A 20,381-nucleotide genomic window follows, 5' to 3' on the forward strand; every position below is an offset into this window, starting at 1 on the left:
TAATCAGTAGTGTGAGTTAGGAGGGATGGTAGAAAGAAAGATGTCAGACCTCTAGTTTCAAGGACACAATGTTGTTTTCTTCATTAATAGCAGGGATTCCAGATACATTGCTAAATAGAAATTACTTCAGGAAAGGTCATGATTTTTTTTGGTACTGTTTTGCAGAGGATTTCCCAAGAAAACAGGCAGAACTGCTAGGATAGCATCAGATGAAGAGATTCAAGGGTCAAAAGATGCTGTAATTCAGGATCTGGAGAGAAAACTTCGCTTCAAAGAAGACCTTTTGAACAACGGGCAACCGGTATGAAAACATAAACACCCTGGGGAATGGGAGTGAGTGAGCGTGGGCACCATTGGTAGTTTCTGAGATATGCTGCATATAAAATAATTGTTGTAGATTGCTTTTTATGTATTTATAATTTTTAATTGAATTTTCAAAACTGCATTTCCAAAATGAATGAGAGTGTACGTTTTGTTCTATCATTCCATCTCCTCTTTGACAACTTTACTTGGACTTAACAAAGCAATGGAGGTCACCAAAATGATGAATTTGCATAAGAAGCCTGCACAGTCTGCACCTCCATGACTTTTTGAGCCTCAAAGGCTATTTGCTTTTGACTTTTCATTACTGAGTGGATGAACATGCACAGCTCTGTTTCAGTCCAGGCTCATTCTACCTTGTGCCCAGCCATTGGATGATGGGAGAAGCAGTAGGTGGTAACTGGACATCAGAGGAGGTACAAGGCAGTTCATTATGAAAAACAACCCAGTAGGAATCGGGTATCATTAGATTCTGCAGCTGGGGAATCATTAGATTCTTTTGACTGATGGAATTTTCACCAGTAGAATAGAAATAACCCATAGTACTAACTTACAGACTCAAGGGTTAATGACCTGCTTGAGGAGTCAAGAAATGAGGTAAAATGAGCATATCAAGCAATGGAAATGCGCAGCCACAAAGAGCTCTGTTCCTTTTTATGCACTTAAGATACATATGAAAGATAAAATATCAAATTCTTCCTGCTCAGAGTTGATGAGAAGCAACTTCCCTAAGAATTTTTTGCAGTTATTAAGACACTATCTTTGAAGCAGGAATTTCTTTTAAGGGGAAAGTAATTTTAAAAATGTAAATTGTCACCCCTCTTTTGTCAATAACATATTTTTTTAAATCTGAATACCTTGGTATCCCTTTGTGTCACTTTGAAAGGAAGTGGAATTTTGCGATTCTCAGGACAATGCCCAGAATTTTACTAAATTTGCTACTAGGTCTGAGCTGTAAACTGTGGGGTGTAATTCAAGAAATCCCATTGAGTTAGACTGTCTATCAACATTGCTCAATTTTGGTTCTTCATAAGGTCAATGGAGTGAAGTAGGGAGAATGTTCAGAGTGTTTGCTGCTTCTGTTACCTTTCTCCATTGACTGCACAGCACTTGGCAGTTTTCTGTAGCAGTTAAGCAAAATCACTGCCATAGTGTATTAGTTCCTGTTTTTTCAAAGGAAGTGGGCTGAGAATGACTGTCAATGCCTGTTTTGGAAAGTGAGGGAGATGTTTGGCCTGGGCAAATGTATGGAATGTCCTGAGAATGCCCACATGGCCCAAGGTAAAAAAAAAAAAATACCAACTGTGATCAGATGATGTGGGAGCTTAAACTAAATAAACTGTTTGGTGCTTGCCTTGAGGCTTTTGCCTTGCAGATTCCTGTCTTGGGTAAATTCTGTATGTGTAATCATGGCAGTGGGCACTTGGATTGACTGCAGAAGAAATAAAAGTGAAGAAAAGGTCATGATTTCCTTAGACACTTGTAACTGAGACAACACTGCTACCTAGTTGTCATGAGTTTCAGCCTGCTGGTTTAGCTGCAATATGACATTAAGACAAAAATAAGTTACATGAGATTTTTTTTTTAAAAGCATACATGCAGTAGATGTAATGTTTACAATTTCCATTCTTCATCCATTTTTCATTTTTCTCCTTAAATGAAGTGTTTCACCATGAAATGAATTTGTCTTCCACAAACTTGCATTTTTTTGCAATGTTGATTTATAAGAAAGTGTCTGAAATGCATTTGTAAATGCAGGAGGAAAACTAATAATGAAATAATTGAGTTATACATTAAGATTTTCCTTGAACTTGTTTTTTCAGTGTAAATTGTATTTTATAAGCTGTCTCCTAAATTTCTGAAAGAGTAAGAAGAAATAGAAATTTTAAAATCTTGAAGAATACATTTTTCTGTATTTTGGACAAAATATTCAAGTAGAGTAGAATCTCCTTATCATTTTTTGGCACTGTTTTCTGCCTTGTGATTCTAATGTAAAAACTGAGCAGAATGACTTGGATAAGATTTGGGATGATTTGATATGCCCTCTTCTGATGGCCACGATTTAAGCAGTTCCTATTGCTCATTCCTACCCAAGTTCCTGGCACGAGGATGGAAACAAATGGCAGAGTCAGTGTAAGGGTTGCTTAAGCCAAAAGAGCCACTTGTAATACTGAAAAAATGCATTACAAACTGTGGTAGAAAATTTCTGTTAGAAACATATTGCTGCTCTCTTTTATCAACATTACTTTAAGCATTGCTTACTGTGTACTGCTTTGTAGTTGGAGAAATATCTTTTCTTTCTTTTGCCTGGCCCCTCATCTCCTTCTTATTTTTTGTTCAGAGATTAACATATGAGGAAAAAATGGCTCGTCGATTGCTGGGAGCAGACAGTGCTGCAACTGTCTTCAATATACAGGAGCCAGAAGAAGATCCAGCTATACAGGTGCCACATAACTCTACAATTTCACAGGGAAAAATGCCTTTCAGCTTTTCTTTTTTACTGACTGTGATTGTCATTAAAATAAAGTCCTACATAAGACAACAAATATACACAAGATAGGATGGTTATTGATTACAGAAGTCATATGTTATCTATTAGTGCAATAAACTGGAGGATCACATGTCTACTGCTCAGTTTTTCCATAAGGTTGAGACTTCTCAAATGTCTGCTTTCTGCTTTAAACTCTTCCGTTTATCCTGCTCTGTCCTGACCTTTAAGTCTCTGAAGGCAGAAATGCATCTCCTGTCTTGAAACCATCTTCTCTTTATTTGTGTAATAGGCACTTTTTGGGTGCAGACCAAAACCACAGCAGAAAGCCTGCTTGAAAGGCCAGGTAGACGCTCTCCATTGTTCAGATGCCAGAGCTGCTATTCAGAAATGTGTAGCATTCGTTTGCTTATAGTGCTTCACAAAGAACATTCTCCTGATAAAAACTGAGGAACTGTCATGTATATCTCTTGGTCTTCTTTCTGCCTCTTGATCTTTTCTTCTACCCTTGCAGGAAGCTGGCTCTGTTGGGTCTTCTGTAGTGAGTCCCATGGATATTCAAAAGGTTATCATTTTCACCTTTTTCTGTCTTGTTTTTAAGTCTGTTTTTTTTTTCTTTTCCCTTTCCATTCTGCTGTTCTCAGTTAATAACAAGAGGTCATCTAGCATTAATAACTGTGGAGAACTGGGCTGCACTCCATTTATGAGGATGTTCAAGTTGTTCTAGAAGCCTGTGGGAGTGCAGACAGTTTAACAGCAATCATCGTGTGCTCCACTGTCTTTGTGCTGTAACAATAACATACACTGACCTGATACTAACTGTGTCACATACTTCATGGTTTACTTTTATGGTGCACTTCAGGAAACAAAGAAATTTTAAAACTATCTGCAGTTTACAGTGTATTCCTCTGCTCTTCCATTTTTTGCTATTATCAAGGGTTAAGATTGGTTCTGTAACTGATGACAGAAACATGCCACCTTGTTCTCAGACCAGAGGCAGCAACAGAGGATGGGGATGTGAAAAGATACTTTGCATGAGATGCATGTTCTGTCTTAAATACAACAAGAGTCAGAGACAATGGCCAAAGTAATTTGAAAGAGTGTCTGAATTTCTGCTGACTGAGAAGAGCATTGACTAATATTTTTTTCTGCTTCTGAGCTGTTTTACAGCCTGACATTATCGCTCTTATCAAGATTCCAAGCAGGAATTCAGTAAAGTAACAGTTCAAGAAAGCAAATAACAGTGTATATCAGCAAATCATAACAAATTCAAGCAAGTCAGAGTGTTTTACACTCAATGAACCTTTCTGCTCTTCTTGCTATATTTTCAATACGGTTATGGTAAATTTTGTTTCTAAGGGAGGATCCCACACAAAGGGGATCATAGCAACAGGAGCAAAGGGAAACAACTATCATGGACTGCCACTGTTGCAATTTTCTCTTATTTTTGTCCTCATTTTTACAGGCAACTGTAAACAAAATAATTTTATCCTTCTGGTTCAGCCTCTGGTGGAGTTCTATGCAAATAGCAGATGTGAACCATATGGTCTTCTAGCCATCTGGAAACAAAACCCACCCTAAATCTGTCTGTACCCTCAAGGAAATATTAGTGTGTTCCTTTTGTCTTTATGAACTGCCTCAGAATACTTTTATTCTTATAGGATTTTTTTAATGGAAAGAAAGCAACCAATGACTTTCTTTCCCCTTATAAATTAGACCTTAAGACAACATGAAATACAGTTTTTGCCTCATACCAGATGTCTTGATTGTTTCATAGGGAAGCTATTGGAGACATGGATTATAGTGTTTTTCTTCAACAAGATACAGTTTCCTTTTATATGTAAAAACTTAATGGCTTGTTGAAGATTGGTAAAATAAAAAAATCCAAACATTAAGAACGTATCTTCCTGAGCAATGTGTTGAAGCAGGACACTAATATCTACCTCTCATTTGACAGGAATATAAAGTCTCCAGCTTTGAGCAAAGGCTGATCAGTGAAATTGAATACAGGCTGGAGAGATCTCCTGTGGAAGAATCAGATGATGAAGTGCAACATGGAGATGAACCTATTGATAACAGTATGTCACCATATTTTGAGATAAAGCTGAAGCACTACAAAATCTTTGAGGGAATGCCAGTCACATTTACATGCAAAGTGGCAGGAAATCCAAAGCCAAAGGTAAGAAAAAACAATAAATCTTTCTAGAACTTCTCTGAAGAGTTCTATGTTCGTCCTTTACCATCAGGCTCTGGACTCTTTGGGCTGTATCTTACAGGAACAGGAGGTATTCACACTTGTCAAGAAAGTGTTCTATCTGGCTTAAACTGCTGAATCTCTTTTGAGGTAACTGGAGTTATTCAGTCAAATCTAGTAAAAAATGCTACTATGCGGCTTCTGCTCTCAGTTACTCCCTCCTGAGATTTCTTCTCAATTATTTTATCTAGAAATAAAGCTTCTGTCATTTTCAGAATTACCTCCAGGGTACATTTGTGGCACAGAATGCAGTGCAATGCTAAGAAAGCCCCACATGAGCTGGCATAGGAGTCCCAAAAGCCACCTCATCTCGCTAGCATGGGTAATTAGTTCAGGCATGGAAAGATACTAATGCAAAAGTATGTGGGTTTTAGTTGAGAAGCCAGCATGGTATCTCTCATTCTTCAGCATCTACACATGCTAGCAAGACTGGATTTTACTGGAATGTAGAAGAAGGCATAATAAAATACCATAAGCTCCCATATATCCCAACAGCAAGATGAGACATGATGGTGAGGTTTTAATGATGAACTTCTGAGGGAGGGTTGGGCTTGGGAAGCATTTCCTTGTAGCAAATATAAAAGTACCAGCTGCATGATGTCAGTAGTCTGGAAGAATGCCCTCCTTGGATAGGTTGCATACAACCATTTCAAAAATTGCTTGGCAATCAACTGTCTGATTATGCAGCAAGCAAACAGCAGCAGCTTCTTCAGCTCCCCTGCCAAAGCCAGTGTCTTCCCTGTGAAGTCCTCACAGCTCTCACAGTGACCTCTCGTGGACAGGGGCTCTTATCTTCTTAGACAAGATCAACGTTGCCCTGTCTGATACATAAGACCTTCATGGAAGCACTCACATCCAAATCTCTCATCTAGTGTAAGTTTTATGGGTACTTAGGATTTCAAACAGAGAGAAATGCAAGTGACTTTATATGCCCAATGATAGTGTATGATATTGTACAAGCTGTTAATTTAAAAAAAGGACTTTTTGAGGTAGCAGAGGAAGAACAACAGAGAATTAGGGCTACATCTACATCAGCAAAGAGTGCAGACCAGAAAAAGAAAATCTCTAGAATGCGATATCCACCCCTACACACGTCAGAGGGTTTTACTCCAGGCTAGCTCTAATCCTGTCCCACAGACTGAAGCAGATGCACACTAGATGAGTTCTTGGAGCACATTTCTGGCTTAGTTTCATCTGAAAGGAATCCAGTTCTGTGCTCCAAGAGCACAACATGATGTGAACCACTGCAAAGTAAGCGGGGTAGATCAGTATATTTATATCAAAAAAGCACTCCTACTTCAAACTGAAGACACATACACTGGGAAGATAAGCCCAGTCTGACTGAAACCAAACTTTTCATGTCTAGCCTTACTTCTGAGATGACCCTAGGTAAGAGTCTGTTGTGCTGAACAAGGGTGGAATGCAACTGGGTCTATTGCTGACAGAAGTGCAGTGTGTGCAGAGATATTCTTTCTGCCTGAGGCTTATGACTAAGTTGCTAGATGGCCTATTATGAGTCAGCCTTAGTCAACTTCACCGTTCTCTAATTTCCACAGTTTCCAATTAAGGTGTAGTTTCTCTGTGTGATTTAAGACAGATGAAAGGGGATGTCTTCTTTCCCCCACTGGGGCGATAAGGATTGCACAGGCAAGAAGCCACATTCCTAGCACTTCCCCTAAAGCCTGCCCTTACAGAGGAGCATCTGATGTGAATGCCCTGTGATTCCTGCAGTGTCAAAGCATGCACATTAGGAAGTGATTTGCTCTTGCACCTGGGACTCTGGCCCTTTGTTCCACTCACTCACAGATGCTTTGTGTAATTTGTTAAGTTTCTTGGGATGGAACCAATATCAGTCCTGTTGTATGGCTGCTTGTTAGCCAGGCTTCACAAATGTCCAAGGCAGTGTCTCCCCCTCATCTGCCAGAGCATTCCAAGACAGCAGTTTTGAAAAGCTCAGTGGCTGAGGGCTGCCCTTCTACTGTCATTTGTTAAGCTGGAAGTGTTGCTTGTGAATAATTTTTTTACTCTGGCAAATGAAAAGCTGGAAATAATTTACTAACTTGAAGCTCCTCCCTTCTAAGTATTCTGTCAGGTCTGCCAAGGAATGACTTTGGGAAGGACTGTAGTGTTTCTAAAATCTGGCATTCATTACAAGGGATTTTTCTAAGCAGAGTTATTGGCTTGATTATTTTTTCCCCTGAACATGCCATATAAATTGAATACTGATGTGCAAATTCTGTCTTCATATGTATGACTTTTTAAATCTGAGCCTACTCTTTGTTATAACCTTTGCAATAATGTAAAACTATTTTCTCATTGAAATGAGAACCTCCACCAATGTGGTGCTACAGGAGGGACTATGCAATACTTCTTTTTAAGGGATTATTTCTCCTCAGAATTAAGACAATGCCATACAGGAGGTTAATTGAGGCATAAATGTTACATAAATCTCATACTGCTCACTCTTCACATGGCTGAATATAATTCTTGGTGATTAAAAATGTTTGTGCTGCCCAAGATCAAACCCCCCTTTGTACTGTGTATACCATTGTATTCCCAGTCATTGCACACTGGTTTCTGAAAATCTGGTGCAAATAAAAGCAATCCAGATGCAGTGTTCAGTGCTTACGTAGTTTAATGGTACATATACTGAAAGTTATTCTAGAAAGAAAATACTTCACTGCAAGGACCATTGTCTCCTGCAGTGGTTCTGTTTCACTTATTAACTCCATGTAAGATAAAGGTAATATTAAGGATTTATTGCTCATATGGGATGCCAATGCTCAGTTGATATAAGTTTTGGACAACATATACATGATGTTTGGGTAGCTGGTTCCTTTAATATTTGTGTGTATTTTCATGAGCCTGATATTTCTCCTGATATTTCTGATAAGTGTACTGGTATTAAATAGTTACTACTTAATGCAGTAGATTTCCAAGCAACATTATGACACATGTAAAGCATGCAAGTTAAAACTCATTTTTTGCAGCAATGTTGTTTTAGCGCCATTAGCATGTGTATATAAGTGATCAAATATCTCTTACATCTCCAGTAAGTGCTCTGTCAGCAGACAAGAAGATGACTAAACCTTTTGTTCAGGCCACAGAGCCTCTGCAAGGCTGCTGACAGACAAAATGGGAAACAAGTATAACCAGCTATTGAGGAAATGAAATCATTTCAACTTACGCATAATGCTTGTTAATATGAAAATCATACACAGTACTAAATGTTTAACGAAAATTTTCACTGATTTTCACCAAAAAAATCCTCCATTGTTTTTTGTTAAATTCAAAAGTTTTCCCTTTGCCACGAGTGAGTGAATTTCAAGCTTTGAAATGTTGGCTCATATGAAGAACCCAGCAGATTAAACTCTATCAGGAATGGAATTGCACATTGCTCTGTCACTTCATTTTTTACTAGAGAGCCAGCACCCTTTCCTCACTCTTAAGCCTTAAATTCCCACTTCAAGAATGAGCTTGAGCAAAGTGTGTGTTTTCCTCATGCAAAATAGTCCCAGCAGGACCAGGACAAATACAGTTGTACTTTGAATGAGTTGGCCTCCTAAAAATGATGTAGGAATCTTCACAGCTGTCTCAAAAGCTGAACACAATTGATGTCATCTGTAGTACACATTTCAGAAACAACAAGCAAATAATGTTCTATTTAAATATGGATTTGGGCAGCTGAGTACAGCCTTCCTAGTATAACATTTTTCAGATATTCCTCTGTGTGTGTTTATGCATTCAACATTTACTTTTGATTCCAGCAGATATCAGTTTGGGATTTTACTTTATTATTATAATGTTAAAAAAAAAAAAATGAAAAAACAACCTCCTGAAAGCTAGGTCATTTTTTCAAATTTGAGACACTAAAAGTACATTTTTTTGTGTGTGTAATTCATGGATTACTGTAAGATATTATCCCGCATACATCATTTTTTTGGCTCACTGAAAGTATATCTTGGGTCAGCCAGAGAATAAAATTATGTATCAAAAGTACTGGAAAAGCCCTCTGTTTGATAGCCAGGTTAAGAGTTCTGTGCAGCTTGGACCTGTGCTGGTGTTGGCATGCAGTTATTAACAGATGTCCACGTGCTGCTTTGCTTTGAAGTATTTCCTATGACTTTGCAAAGCTGTCCACTTGCATAGCTGGCCTGTCACACGGGGGTGACATTGTTAGCTTCAGTCATGTCACTACACTGAGCTGGCCCCTCCACACACTGAGCTGCTCGCTGCCAGCTGAGCAGCTCTATCGCCTCTGGCATTTTGGTCCAGTCCACTCAGCGTAACGGATACGAGACAAAACGGGTGTTTCAACAGTGAGATCATTGCTTCTATTTTATTCATCACTGAATTAATTAAGCCTATCATTATCTTGGGTTTTTTTATTTATGTTTTTATTTTCTGAAAAGAGAGCAAAAGCATTCTCAAGGTTTTTCTGCAACTTCTTCAGATTTAGGCAAAATAAATGTAAATTTAGTAATCTCTGAAATCAGTAATCTCTTCTTTGTAATTACATTTAGTTTCAGTTCTTGAAATGTTCAGCCTTTATGCACCTGTACGTTCTGTTGGAAATCGTTCAGGCTGTTGTTTCTCTTTGGACCACTGATAATCTTGTAACTGTTAGTGAAAGTGACTCATAGAATGAGGAGCTGATCAAAGCAGTATTCTTTTACTACTTACCCGAGAGTTTTTCAGCAGTTAATTTCGTTAGTGCTATTAAATGAGAAATTATGGCAATGAGCACCCACCTCTTACCAGCTGTGCTTTGTTTTTTTTCCTGTAGATTTATTGGTTTAAAGATGGGAAGCAAATTTCCAAACGAAGTGATCACTACCGAATTCAAAGAGAACCTGATGGAACTTGCTCACTGCATACTGCAGCCTCCACCCTGGATGATGATGGGAATTACACTATTATGGCTGCTAACCCACAGGTAAATGAAGGTTTGGCTCCAGAGCAAACATCCTTCTGGACATAAATCTTCAGAAAACTATCTCAGCTCACATATGCATGATTTAATTAAATGATGAAGTCACCATAAAGTATGCAAGTTAGATTTCTGTTTTCATCTTGCATCATTAGGGTGGGACCTTTCTATCTCCAAGAGATTAGCAACTCAACAGTAGGTTTTTTTCCTATGGTTTGAGATTTCAGGGGGAGTGGTATCATTTTTTAATTAGTCTTACACTAGTTGTTTCAGCTGATAACACCTCAGTATTCTAACTGAGCATGGATAGTACATATACATAAAGGGAGAAAAAGATCCAGTTTACCAGCAGAAGTAACCCAGTCCAGAGATTTAACTTTCTTTTGTTCACCCTGCTCACTGACTGAGGCAAATTTTTTTGAAATGAGTGGGAGTATATCACACCTCAACATGCTTACATCAGGCAGATTGCAAGTCTGTAAGGCAAAAAAATCTAGCACTATTATGTAGTAGTCCTGCGTTCATCTTAAACAGTGCTTTTCTGAAACTGAGTGTTACTGGTTTAGCAATGCCATCTTTTCTTTATAGATTTAATACAAGAGTTGAGGTACACAGCAGAAACCTACTAGTTCATTAGACACAGCCAAACTTACAGGTCACTCATCCTATGGGAGTAGCTTCTTCAATCCACTTTTCCTACACCACAGCAAATTAAGGCGAAAGAGTTGCTTGTGAGAAACCAAAGCAGTAACACAACTTTTGGGATGTAATGAATTATTTTCTTCTGTAGTGCCAAATATCTTGCCAAGACTAGGCCTGCAAGCAGAATCACACTGTAGAATAACAAACTGTATCACTGAGACAGAGTTTAATCTAAGCAGGAGTGTTGTGCTCTGTTATGCACGTTGCTAGGTTACTCAGCATGACGCTGCCATTTTTGTCTCACTCTTCAGCTTGTCAGTTCTGCTCATACTGCAGAGGGCTTGTGAATACAAGGGGTTGTACACACAGGCAACATATAGCTTTTGGGAAAATTCTATGAACTGCAGTGCTTAAATATATAGGTGGTTTAATTATTGTTTATACATATGTAGAAAAGTAAAGAAAATAAAAGAAATATTAATGAAATAGCATCAGGCCATGGAATTGTTCAAGCTGGGAGCTTATACACATAGATGACATTGTTACCAATACTAGGTACCATTTAAGTTGTGAAATTTCACAACAGGTTTAAAAATATATGCATGCTCAAGGTAAGAAATGCTCCTGTTCATCTTCCTCTAAGTGTTGTCTCAGTGCATGCACAGAGGTTTGCTGTGTAGTGTTATAGTGTGATCCGAAGTCTTGGAGAACTTGGTGAACAAAGTGCCTTTGTGTTTGGGCACTGTACTCTGTCCCTGAATATTTACAGCCTACTTTGGAGCATTTGTTGTTCAGGATAATGTTCATTCAATGACACAACAGTGACCCAGGTTACCAGTTCTGGTCATTGATGGCACTACTTTGTTAGTGGATTTTTGGAAGTACTAAAATGAGCTGGGTTTGTGTGGTTCCCAGCTTGGAGCTTGAAAAAGCAGCTTTGTTAAATGATAAAATTCTGTGCTTGTGCTTTTTTCCCCTCTTTGGAGAAGAACCAGAAGCATCCTCCTTTTTACAGTGTAATTCCCAAGCAAACATACTTATCTCTTCCACTATTTGCTTGTTTTTACTATGCATTTAACAGTACAATGGAGGCAAAGAAGGGCTGTGAGTTTATGTACTGGCTTCTCACACTCAAAGATCTGGATTCCAATTCTTTTAAGTCATCCTGAGTGGAAATAATTTTGGCAAAGTCTTCTCAATTCTAATGGAAAGTTGTCCACATCTCAAAGCTATCACAAACTCAGCAGATTTGGCAACCTTCGCTCTCTTAAGAGAGCAAAGTACGTAAATACAAGGGAGCTCACATCAGAACTCTGATGGACTGGTAGATATTTGCTAGGCTGTTGCTGTGTTTGGTCATTGCTATTGGAATCACCAAACTCTAAAGCAAAAAATATGCTCTCAGCTAATAGAAATCAGTTTTATTAAAGGTTTCAGTCCATAAAAGCTCTGCCAGTCGATGCCATCTCATGATCTGGGCTAACATAATAGGATTTATGTGTAGAATGCCTTGTTGACAGACCCTGGAGATAGTCCATGGTAGTTAACACGGCAGGCCCCATTGCCCACGGCATAAAGTGCAGTGAGCTGGAATTGAAGTTCTGACACACCACTGGGGTTTGTTGTAAAATTTGCCATAGAAGCTTATCCAGAGCAAATGGATCCTGGGCCTAGACAAACACAAAACCTTGCCTGGTTTAGGCCTTTAGTTAGAGATCATATCCCTTAACTGAGCTCTTTCTATGAACTGTATGGGCTCACATCAAGATCTTATTTTCATCTTTCTTTTTATCCCATTCCCTCGGCTTCTTTGCATTACACACCCACAGTCAGGCTGGAGTTCCCTTAGTTTCTAGGGCATCATCTCGTGAATTACTTCCCACTCATTGTTTCCATCCTCTCCATCCTGTGACTTTTCTGAAGTCTTTGGCTTCCTGCTTAATCTTCCCTATCCAAATTCCTTATTGCCCTTTGTGTTTCCATTTGTGACACCATCATCTATTAAGATATGCAGAAATTATCCCAAACTATGTGAATTCATCACCTGCCAGAAAAATATTAATATGCAGTGGTACCCAAAATAGAAATTCATTTGTTCCAGATGTCTTCAATGGTCTTGTAACATAAGGGGGAAAATAAGGCTTTTACATAAAGAATTACTGTGGGTCTTGCACAATAGTTTATTTTAATGCAGGGATTTTCCTTGCGGACTAAATGGGTCATGGGAATAAAAGTGGAACACAGACTTCATTTCTAAGGGAACACAAAAGTTGTTGCTATTTGAAGGCTGCTTGTGAGTCTGGTGAAATTGTTTTTTGATGGGCTTCAGACAGTTCTTAAAGAACTGCTATTTGCAACCCCACAAGTACCGTGATAAAAATATTTGTCACTTCTGTGCTGGCAGACTTGAGTGTGGAGCCCACAGCTTAGAGCTGAAATACAGTGCAAAGCTGATGTGGATGTTGCTTTACTGCTACCAGCCCAGGGGTCAGAGATGTTATTTATTATGACCACCAGATGCTTTTACCCTTTACAGGGCAGTCTCATCCCAAATCTGTTAGGACTAGTGCTTCCGGTGGAAAATCTGACTTCTAAAACACAAAGTAAAAGAAAAAAGGGGGCCAAATACATCAGAGCCATGTTTTATTTATCATTCATTGAAAAAAACCTGAATTATCACCAATGTCCATCAGCACAGCTGTGCCTTTCAGTGCAATTCCTCAAACCAGATTCACTCTGCAGAGAGGACCTGTTACATACCTGTCAAATTCTTTTGGCTTTCACAATAATGAGGGGTTTTCTGACTTTTGGGCCCACCAGATCAAGTAGATCAATCCACTTTGGAGGCAGCAATTCTGTTGGTAACTGCCAACAATCATCATGGGCCATCTTCTGCCCACTTGCCACACACAGAGGAAACCTCCTGCCCAGATCAATAACAGTCAATAAGAACTTGGAACTTGATTGCCAGTGGTATTAACAGTCTTTGAAAAAAAAAAACCAAACATGAATGAATCACAGTCCTTCCAGTCTGTTCTGCGTTAGATTGGAAGCTGATAAAATGGTTAGAAAAAAAAATAACAGATTTGGTTTAACATTTATTATTACATATTTTAAGTCTTTTAATGTTCCTTCTCTCTGTCATCCGAACAGGGCAGAGTAAGCTGCACGGGCAGGCTGATGGTTCAAGCTGTAAATCAAAGAGGCCGCAGTCCTTGGTCACCTTCAGGTCAGCCTCACATAAGAAGGTATTTGATGATTTTTTTTTTTCTTTTAATAATAAGGATTTTGTAAAATAACTGTGGTAAGGTAAAGAATGTGAGGTAAGCAGATAAGCTAAAAGCATGGCATTCAGGAAGAAATGGGGCCTCTGCTGTCTGAAATTGCTACAGAACTTGCACACTCAGAAGTATAAGCAACCTCTGAAATGATATGAATTTTAAATATCTTTACATTTCCCTGTCTCCTCCTTTCTCTGTGGTGTTCACTAGTTACTCTGTATTTCAAATTACACTATCAGCTGTTGGGAAGGCTCCTGCCACTTAGACTTTTTAAAAATATTTCATGTGATTAGGATTCTACCAGGAACCTCCATCTTCTGCAGCTTCTAGGAAGTGTTCATTTAATAACTGCATGCCAAAGAGGTTTATCAGATTTACATTAGAAATGCTTTAGTATTTCAGTATTTAATATTTCAGTTCAGTTTCTTATAAGGAATTATGAGTCAGAAATAAAGTATTAAACTTATCTTTGGTGAGTTTACAGTTTTTCCCATATGAAGCGATGGGTTATGTGTTTGGACCATAGAAGGGAATTTTTCCTTTCAAATAATTTTTTTATTTGCCCTAAAGCATTTATGAGGCTGTTTAGCACAGCTTAGACAACTTTAGATTATATAAAAAAGTTGATTTTGGTAATCAGAACTGTTTCAAGGCAGTGGAGGGCTCTGGTTTCTGGATTCTGCTGTAATAAGACGTGTTTTGCTTAATGCTTTCAACAGTCATAGAATCTCAATATTGCCCAACAGAGAACATGTAATTACACAGTCAGTACAGAACCAGGAAAGGACTTAAGTAACAGTTAGTACTGGTACTAGTATGTAATGTAGAACTGCTGTATGTAAAACAGGCTCTCTTCCCCCTCTGGTAGCCATAAAGTGTTAGGAAGTGAGGCTGGTTGGTTAAAAGATCTTGTCAGTCTTATTCCTGCAAGGAACAAACTGGAACCCTGAAAGCATTTCCCAGCAATTCTCTGAGATGGCCACCAACTCCCTCTGAGTGTGTCACCTTGTGTTAAGCCCAAAGCTTAGAGTGCCTCTGGAGGGGAATATCCTGCCAGGCTGCACTGTGAGAACAGCACAGAAAAGACTGGGACCACCTGCTGTAGCCTCTCCAGTCACTAATGCACTTAGCACCTTCAGGTAATGGTAAAAATGGAAAGTCCACATTACCCCTGAAGAGAAAAGCTGCCATGAAGAATCAGGTTTCAGCTAAATAAGTCAGTGCACACAGGGTGACAAAGGAGAAAGACCTTTAAAAGCAACGACTATGGGAATGTAGGTAGGGGTGAAAGCATCAAGCTGCTGCCACTCCTGCAGCTTCCTGAAGAACAAAATCTGTGTGTCTCTCTTTTTGTGAGGGACAGAACCCTCAGGTAATAATGGAGGAGGGTCTTTTCAATCTCTCCAAATGCATTCAAGGTCCAAGGCCACTTCTGGCTGTATTATATTTTCTAATGGAGACAGGCACTCAAGCAACCACTGTTGCTTTGAGTTGAGCATCCAGTGGTAATGGGTAATGAATTAGAAATAAGGGATTTCTGTAGAGCAGTTTAATTAAAATTGGGGCAATTATTGGGGATTCTTGTTCCTGTAAAACAACCATGTTAAGGGCTTATCCCATTATCTTTGCTCTGGAAGAGCAGTTACTGTAAGCATTCAGCACAGAATCTCTGTTTAGTGACAGTTCTCACTACGCCCACGGGAGGGTTAACCCAAGACTGATGAAATGGGAGCACATAAAACCTTCCTAAGACAGAGTCCTGCCATTGGCTTTTCTAATGTAACATCCCAAATTACTGTTCTCCCATATACTGTGGTATTTGTCATGTCTATTGCCATTGACTTTTGATAAATAATATTCCTATGGCACCATGATATTATTTCTATAAGGTTTTCTGCTTGAGAATAACAAAACCATTTTTTGCTTCTTTTATTACAAGTGTAATTATTAGCTTAATGAATTTTATTACTTGTTACACTGTTGACAAGCTTTTTCCTGAAGTATATTTAATCTCTTACAGAATGTGTTTTCGCAGAACTCTGGGGTTTTATTTCACTCTCAACGTATTTTTCTGAAATCTGCTTAGCTGACAAACATCATTTTCTTAGTATCACTTGATGTGGGTGGCCATTTTTGAATTTTTTGATGTGTACAAAGCTTGGACTCAATCCCCTTGATGACAAGGTGCTCAACAAACATTGTGTCACCTAAGCATGGTAGCCAGAGTCCAAAATAAATCATAAAATACATGAGATTTAAAGAAGATTTTAAAACTAAATATTCCTATCGCCCTACTCTCCATTAGGAGATTAATTTGAACTTAATCTCCTTTATTCCAAATTAGTGATCATTACTACATGGCCAGTCATAAAGTCTTCATCTTCTTACTCACTGAAATTTCCAGTGCATTGTATTGTACCAATCCATGGAGTCTCCCATGGACACATTTAGTACATGCTGTCAGTTCTGCTGAAACTAATCTCTGCAACGTGATGGCCACATTGCAACTCCAAAGAGCCCACAACGAATCAAAGTTATTCCAGTCTTTTGCAATTTGTCATTCCTAGACATCTGAAGCTACTTGGCTCTACTCATTTCATTATTTGTTTAAAACCACAAAATATTTTAAAATTGAAATTACCCTAGTTTCACCTCTCAAAGCAAAGGCTTAAAAAAGAGTCTGTGATTTTAGGGTAAACTTACAAAGAGGTAGAAATGCAACATCTGTGTTCACAAATTCTTAACTTCTTTGTTTTCCATTTTATGTAACATAAATTCCCCAGACACACCTTCCAGTTTTGACCAGTGCTGCCTTTTCCTGCAGCTGCAGCAGTGAGTCGGTGGCTTTCACACTTTTGTAATGCCAGTTCACCTGTTTGGCTCAGCTTTGCAAAATCTTACAAAGCATCAGTTACTTGTACTTTGTTGGCACCTTATCAACAGGATGCTTATCAATAATGCGGAGGCAGATTTTGCTCAAGTTGTTTGCACTGTGCAGCACTCACTTGACTAGATGCTATGATTTCTGTTTGGTCTTGCAGAACTCATTACCAAACAATAGCAGTACACTTGTTCCTTGCTCTCCATCTTCTATCCCATCTACCTGGCATCTATGTCTCCAAACTGATCAGGAGCTCACCAATTAAAGCTCAGAGTTGCTTACGAGCTGCAATGTTGGACCTACTGAAGTAGCTTTAGACATGTTCAAGTGGCAAAACCTATGAGGTGCTCCAGACATGGATTTAGGCACCTGGAGAGTTACATGAGCCCTTAGTGCATGCAGGGATGTCAGTCTGTTTCCCATTTCAGTATCCAGCCCTACATTATTAAGCAGTATTGAATGGATATCTACACAAGCTCCCCCAGCCCCTCCATTTGCCTTCAGTCATAGCTGTCTGACAACTGTGATGATCATTAAAAAGTCGGCATTGAGGCATTAATAAGAGAATACCATAGCACAGTTGATGCTTGGCCAATTCAAACACAGCAATAGCAGAAAAAAGGGCAACAACAGAGCAGGGCAAAATAAATCAAGTACAAGCAACTCTAACTGCAGCCTCAGTGGAGCACAGCAGGCAGCTGGAGTGTTTATCTCCCATGCAATAGTACAGCATGTTTTCCAAATGTGACCATTGAGGGTTTTAGGCTCTTTTTTGTTGTGAATTATTTTAACTTGGAGAATGACCTTGGGCAGTAGAAAAGCACTTGTACTGGGCACTGGTACTGCAGCATGGACACTGCAAACAGTGGCCAAAACAAAACACTGGCAAGAAGTTAACAGAATGTGGGATTCAAATAGGAGAATTTCACTGTAATGTGTCATTGATAAAAGAGGTCTTTGGAGGATATTTGAGTAGCTCCTCTTCTTTACACAGGATGTTACTGTAGGCAGCAGCTGGCTCCAGAATGGAACCTACTGGAGCTGATCAGGCAAGGACAAAAATGGACATAAAATTTTGTTTCAAGATTATTTGATTACTAAATCAAACAAATGGAATCATCTAATTTCAATAGAAACATAAATCCAGTTAAATGAGGAATCACTTAGAAAAAGATTTGATGGGTTAAATTAAAAGCGAAGAATAGCCAGTGCTGAAAATGGATTAAACGATACCATGGAAGCTTAAGGTGATTGATACTGTGTATGGGACAGGAGCTATTTTTCTTTCCTTTTTATTATTTTTCAAACTGTTTAAGGCACCTTTATAACCAAAAAAAAATCAAACAAACAAAAAAAAAAAAACTAGCAACCAAAGTTATTCTCTCTGTTTCTCACAATTGAAATTCTCATTGTTTTAATTACACAATTTGGTGGCATTGAAAATATTCAAGAGTATCTCATACAAAAAACCTGTTAAACGAGGAATAAATATATCCACAACAATTCAATACACAGAATTTTCTGTACAGTCTTCAGTAGTGCAGAACAAGAGAACATAACTGATGTGAAAGGTCTCTTGTCAACTGAGATGAGTTAGCTTTTAGCTGCTGCTATTTGCTGAAAGGGAACCATGATTAATGAACAGTCCATGTACTTTCTGGTGTGATCAGCAGCAGCGAGGGGATTAAATACACAGGACACTAGAAATGGGGAACTGAAGCTACATGCCAAGCCCTGCCAACTTGTTTTATTTGTATTTCAGTGAGTTAAAAACTAAACAAAAATACTATAATTCATAAAATCAATTAATATTACAAGCTATTTCTCTGTAGCAATATTGTTTTATAGGTCCAAGTTTGTCACAAGATGTGAATTAAATGAAAGTAATTAAATAACTGCAGTGTCATAATTAACTCAGTCTGGGCCAAATGCTACCAGTGCATGTGTGTAAATATGGTGTGATTATGGTATAGGTTAAAGAAGTGGTTTAAAATTCAAACCAGTCTTATAAGTGATTATGGTTCTTCTGATTTAGCAGAGAAAAAAAATAATTTACCTTTATTTCATGTTATTTTAAGACCACGATCTCGATCAAGGGACAGTGGTGATGAAAATGAACCAATTCAGGAACGATTCTTCCGGCCTCATTTTCTGCAGGCTCCTGGAGACCTGACTGTTCAAGAAGGAAAACTGTGCAGGATGGACTGCAAGGCAAGTGTCAGTCAAAGGGTAGCAGCAGCCTTTTGATAACATCAGCTGACTCAAAACCCACATTGGTTTCTTTTCAAAGCAATTTTGCCTTTTGGCAGTTTCGGCTCCTGTTAGCAGGGTAATTAATCTCATTGCTTATGAGTGAGTAAGTGGACAGTAAAAGTTTCCCTCCCGTCCAATGAAAGTGCTTCAGGCAGATCTTGGAGCTCACAGTAAACTGATTTACAGAATTCAGGGGTGTGGAGGGAAGCAGCATGCACTATAAAGACAATGTGTTTCTACATTTTAAGTCTTTTTACTACTTGAGTTTTGAGCCCCCATTAAAAGTTTCAAACAGTATAAACCTGATTTATGACTCTGCTGAGCAGAAATAAATCAGGCTTGGGTGACTTCTGCTTACTTTATGCTGACCTATTTGGAAGAAGCTGTTTGCTCTGAAGCAGTCCCCACAGCAAGTGGCACAGCTTTCAAGAGTGCAAGACTTGTCCACACAGACCAAGCATTAACTAGTGCAGGTGGTGCTGTCACTAGGGCACACCTCAGTGGAATGCAACTTCAGAGGTCAGTAGTTAGTCAGCTAACATCCTTCTGTCTGCAAGCTTTCCAACAAGAAATTAATCTAGAAAGGAGTATCTTCTCATTCCACCTGAAGAGCAAACAATAAAAAAGACAAAAGGTGTCACCCTCCCTTTTGTTTTGCAATGTATTGTTATTTAACTTCTAGCCTATCTACACATTGATCTTTTTTCAGTCTCGCCCATAAGACATCATGGAATTTAGGGAGTTGGCCAGAAAGTTAAGTAAATGACTACAACTGACTCAATGTGTAAATCAGGACAGAATTAGATCTTTAAATCTTTTGGTACACTTGCAGTAGCAAAGCAAACCAAACTTCCTTGAAGAAACAAGTCAGGACTCTTCCAGCGTTTCATGTGGCTAAAACAATTTCCCACTGTTCTCTTTACACTCAAGGTTAGTGGATTACCAACTCCAGACTTAAGCTGGCAACTTAATGGCAGACCAATTCGGCCTGACAGCTCTCACAAAATGCTGGTGCGCGAGAACGGGGTGCACTCCTTGATCATAGAACCCGTCACATCCAGAGATGCTGGAATCTACACGTGCATTGCCAGCAATCGAGCTGGTGAGAATTCATTCAGCCTGGAGCTCACTGTTGCAGGTAACTCTTCATGCTAAGCTTTCAGATTGAGCACTGCCAGGATAGCGTGAAAAAAGGAAACTTGAATGATGTCAAAAGACACATTGAGAGGTGGAGGGTAAGAAAAGGAAACCTGGCAGTAACAGAAGTATGGTATATTTATAGGTGAGCCATTCATGTTACATTGTGGCATAAGTTATCTGGCATGTAATGT

At 38.8% G+C, this 20,381-nt stretch overlaps 1 protein-coding gene across 4 annotated transcripts in view; it reads left to right on the forward strand.

The window, feature by feature from the left end:
* The window catches only part of PALLD (palladin, cytoskeletal associated protein), a 181,336-nt gene that overhangs the window by 156,753 nt on the left and 4,202 nt on the right, over window positions 1–20,381 (forward strand). For 3 of the 4 annotated variants that reach the window (XM_050973494.1, XM_030239041.2, XM_050973496.1), the window contains 7 exons: window positions 166–301; window positions 2,663–2,764; window positions 4,767–4,988; window positions 9,850–9,999; window positions 13,789–13,883; window positions 18,876–19,008; window positions 19,981–20,188. In XM_050973494.1, the coding sequence (XP_050829451.1) occupies window positions 166–301; window positions 2,663–2,764; window positions 4,767–4,988; window positions 9,850–9,999; window positions 13,789–13,883; window positions 18,876–19,008; window positions 19,981–20,188 (1,046 nt within the window). Of the gene's footprint in view, window positions 1–165; window positions 302–2,662; window positions 2,765–3,323; window positions 3,375–4,766; window positions 4,989–9,849; window positions 10,000–13,788; window positions 13,884–18,875; window positions 19,009–19,980; window positions 20,189–20,381 lie in introns of all 4 variants that reach the window. The other variant, XM_050973493.1, reaches the window with a different exon arrangement.

The sequence above is a fragment of the Serinus canaria genome, chromosome 4 (assembly GCF_022539315.1).
Source record: "Serinus canaria isolate serCan28SL12 chromosome 4, serCan2020, whole genome shotgun sequence".
Classification (NCBI taxonomy): Eukaryota; Metazoa; Chordata; class Aves; order Passeriformes; family Fringillidae; genus Serinus; species Serinus canaria.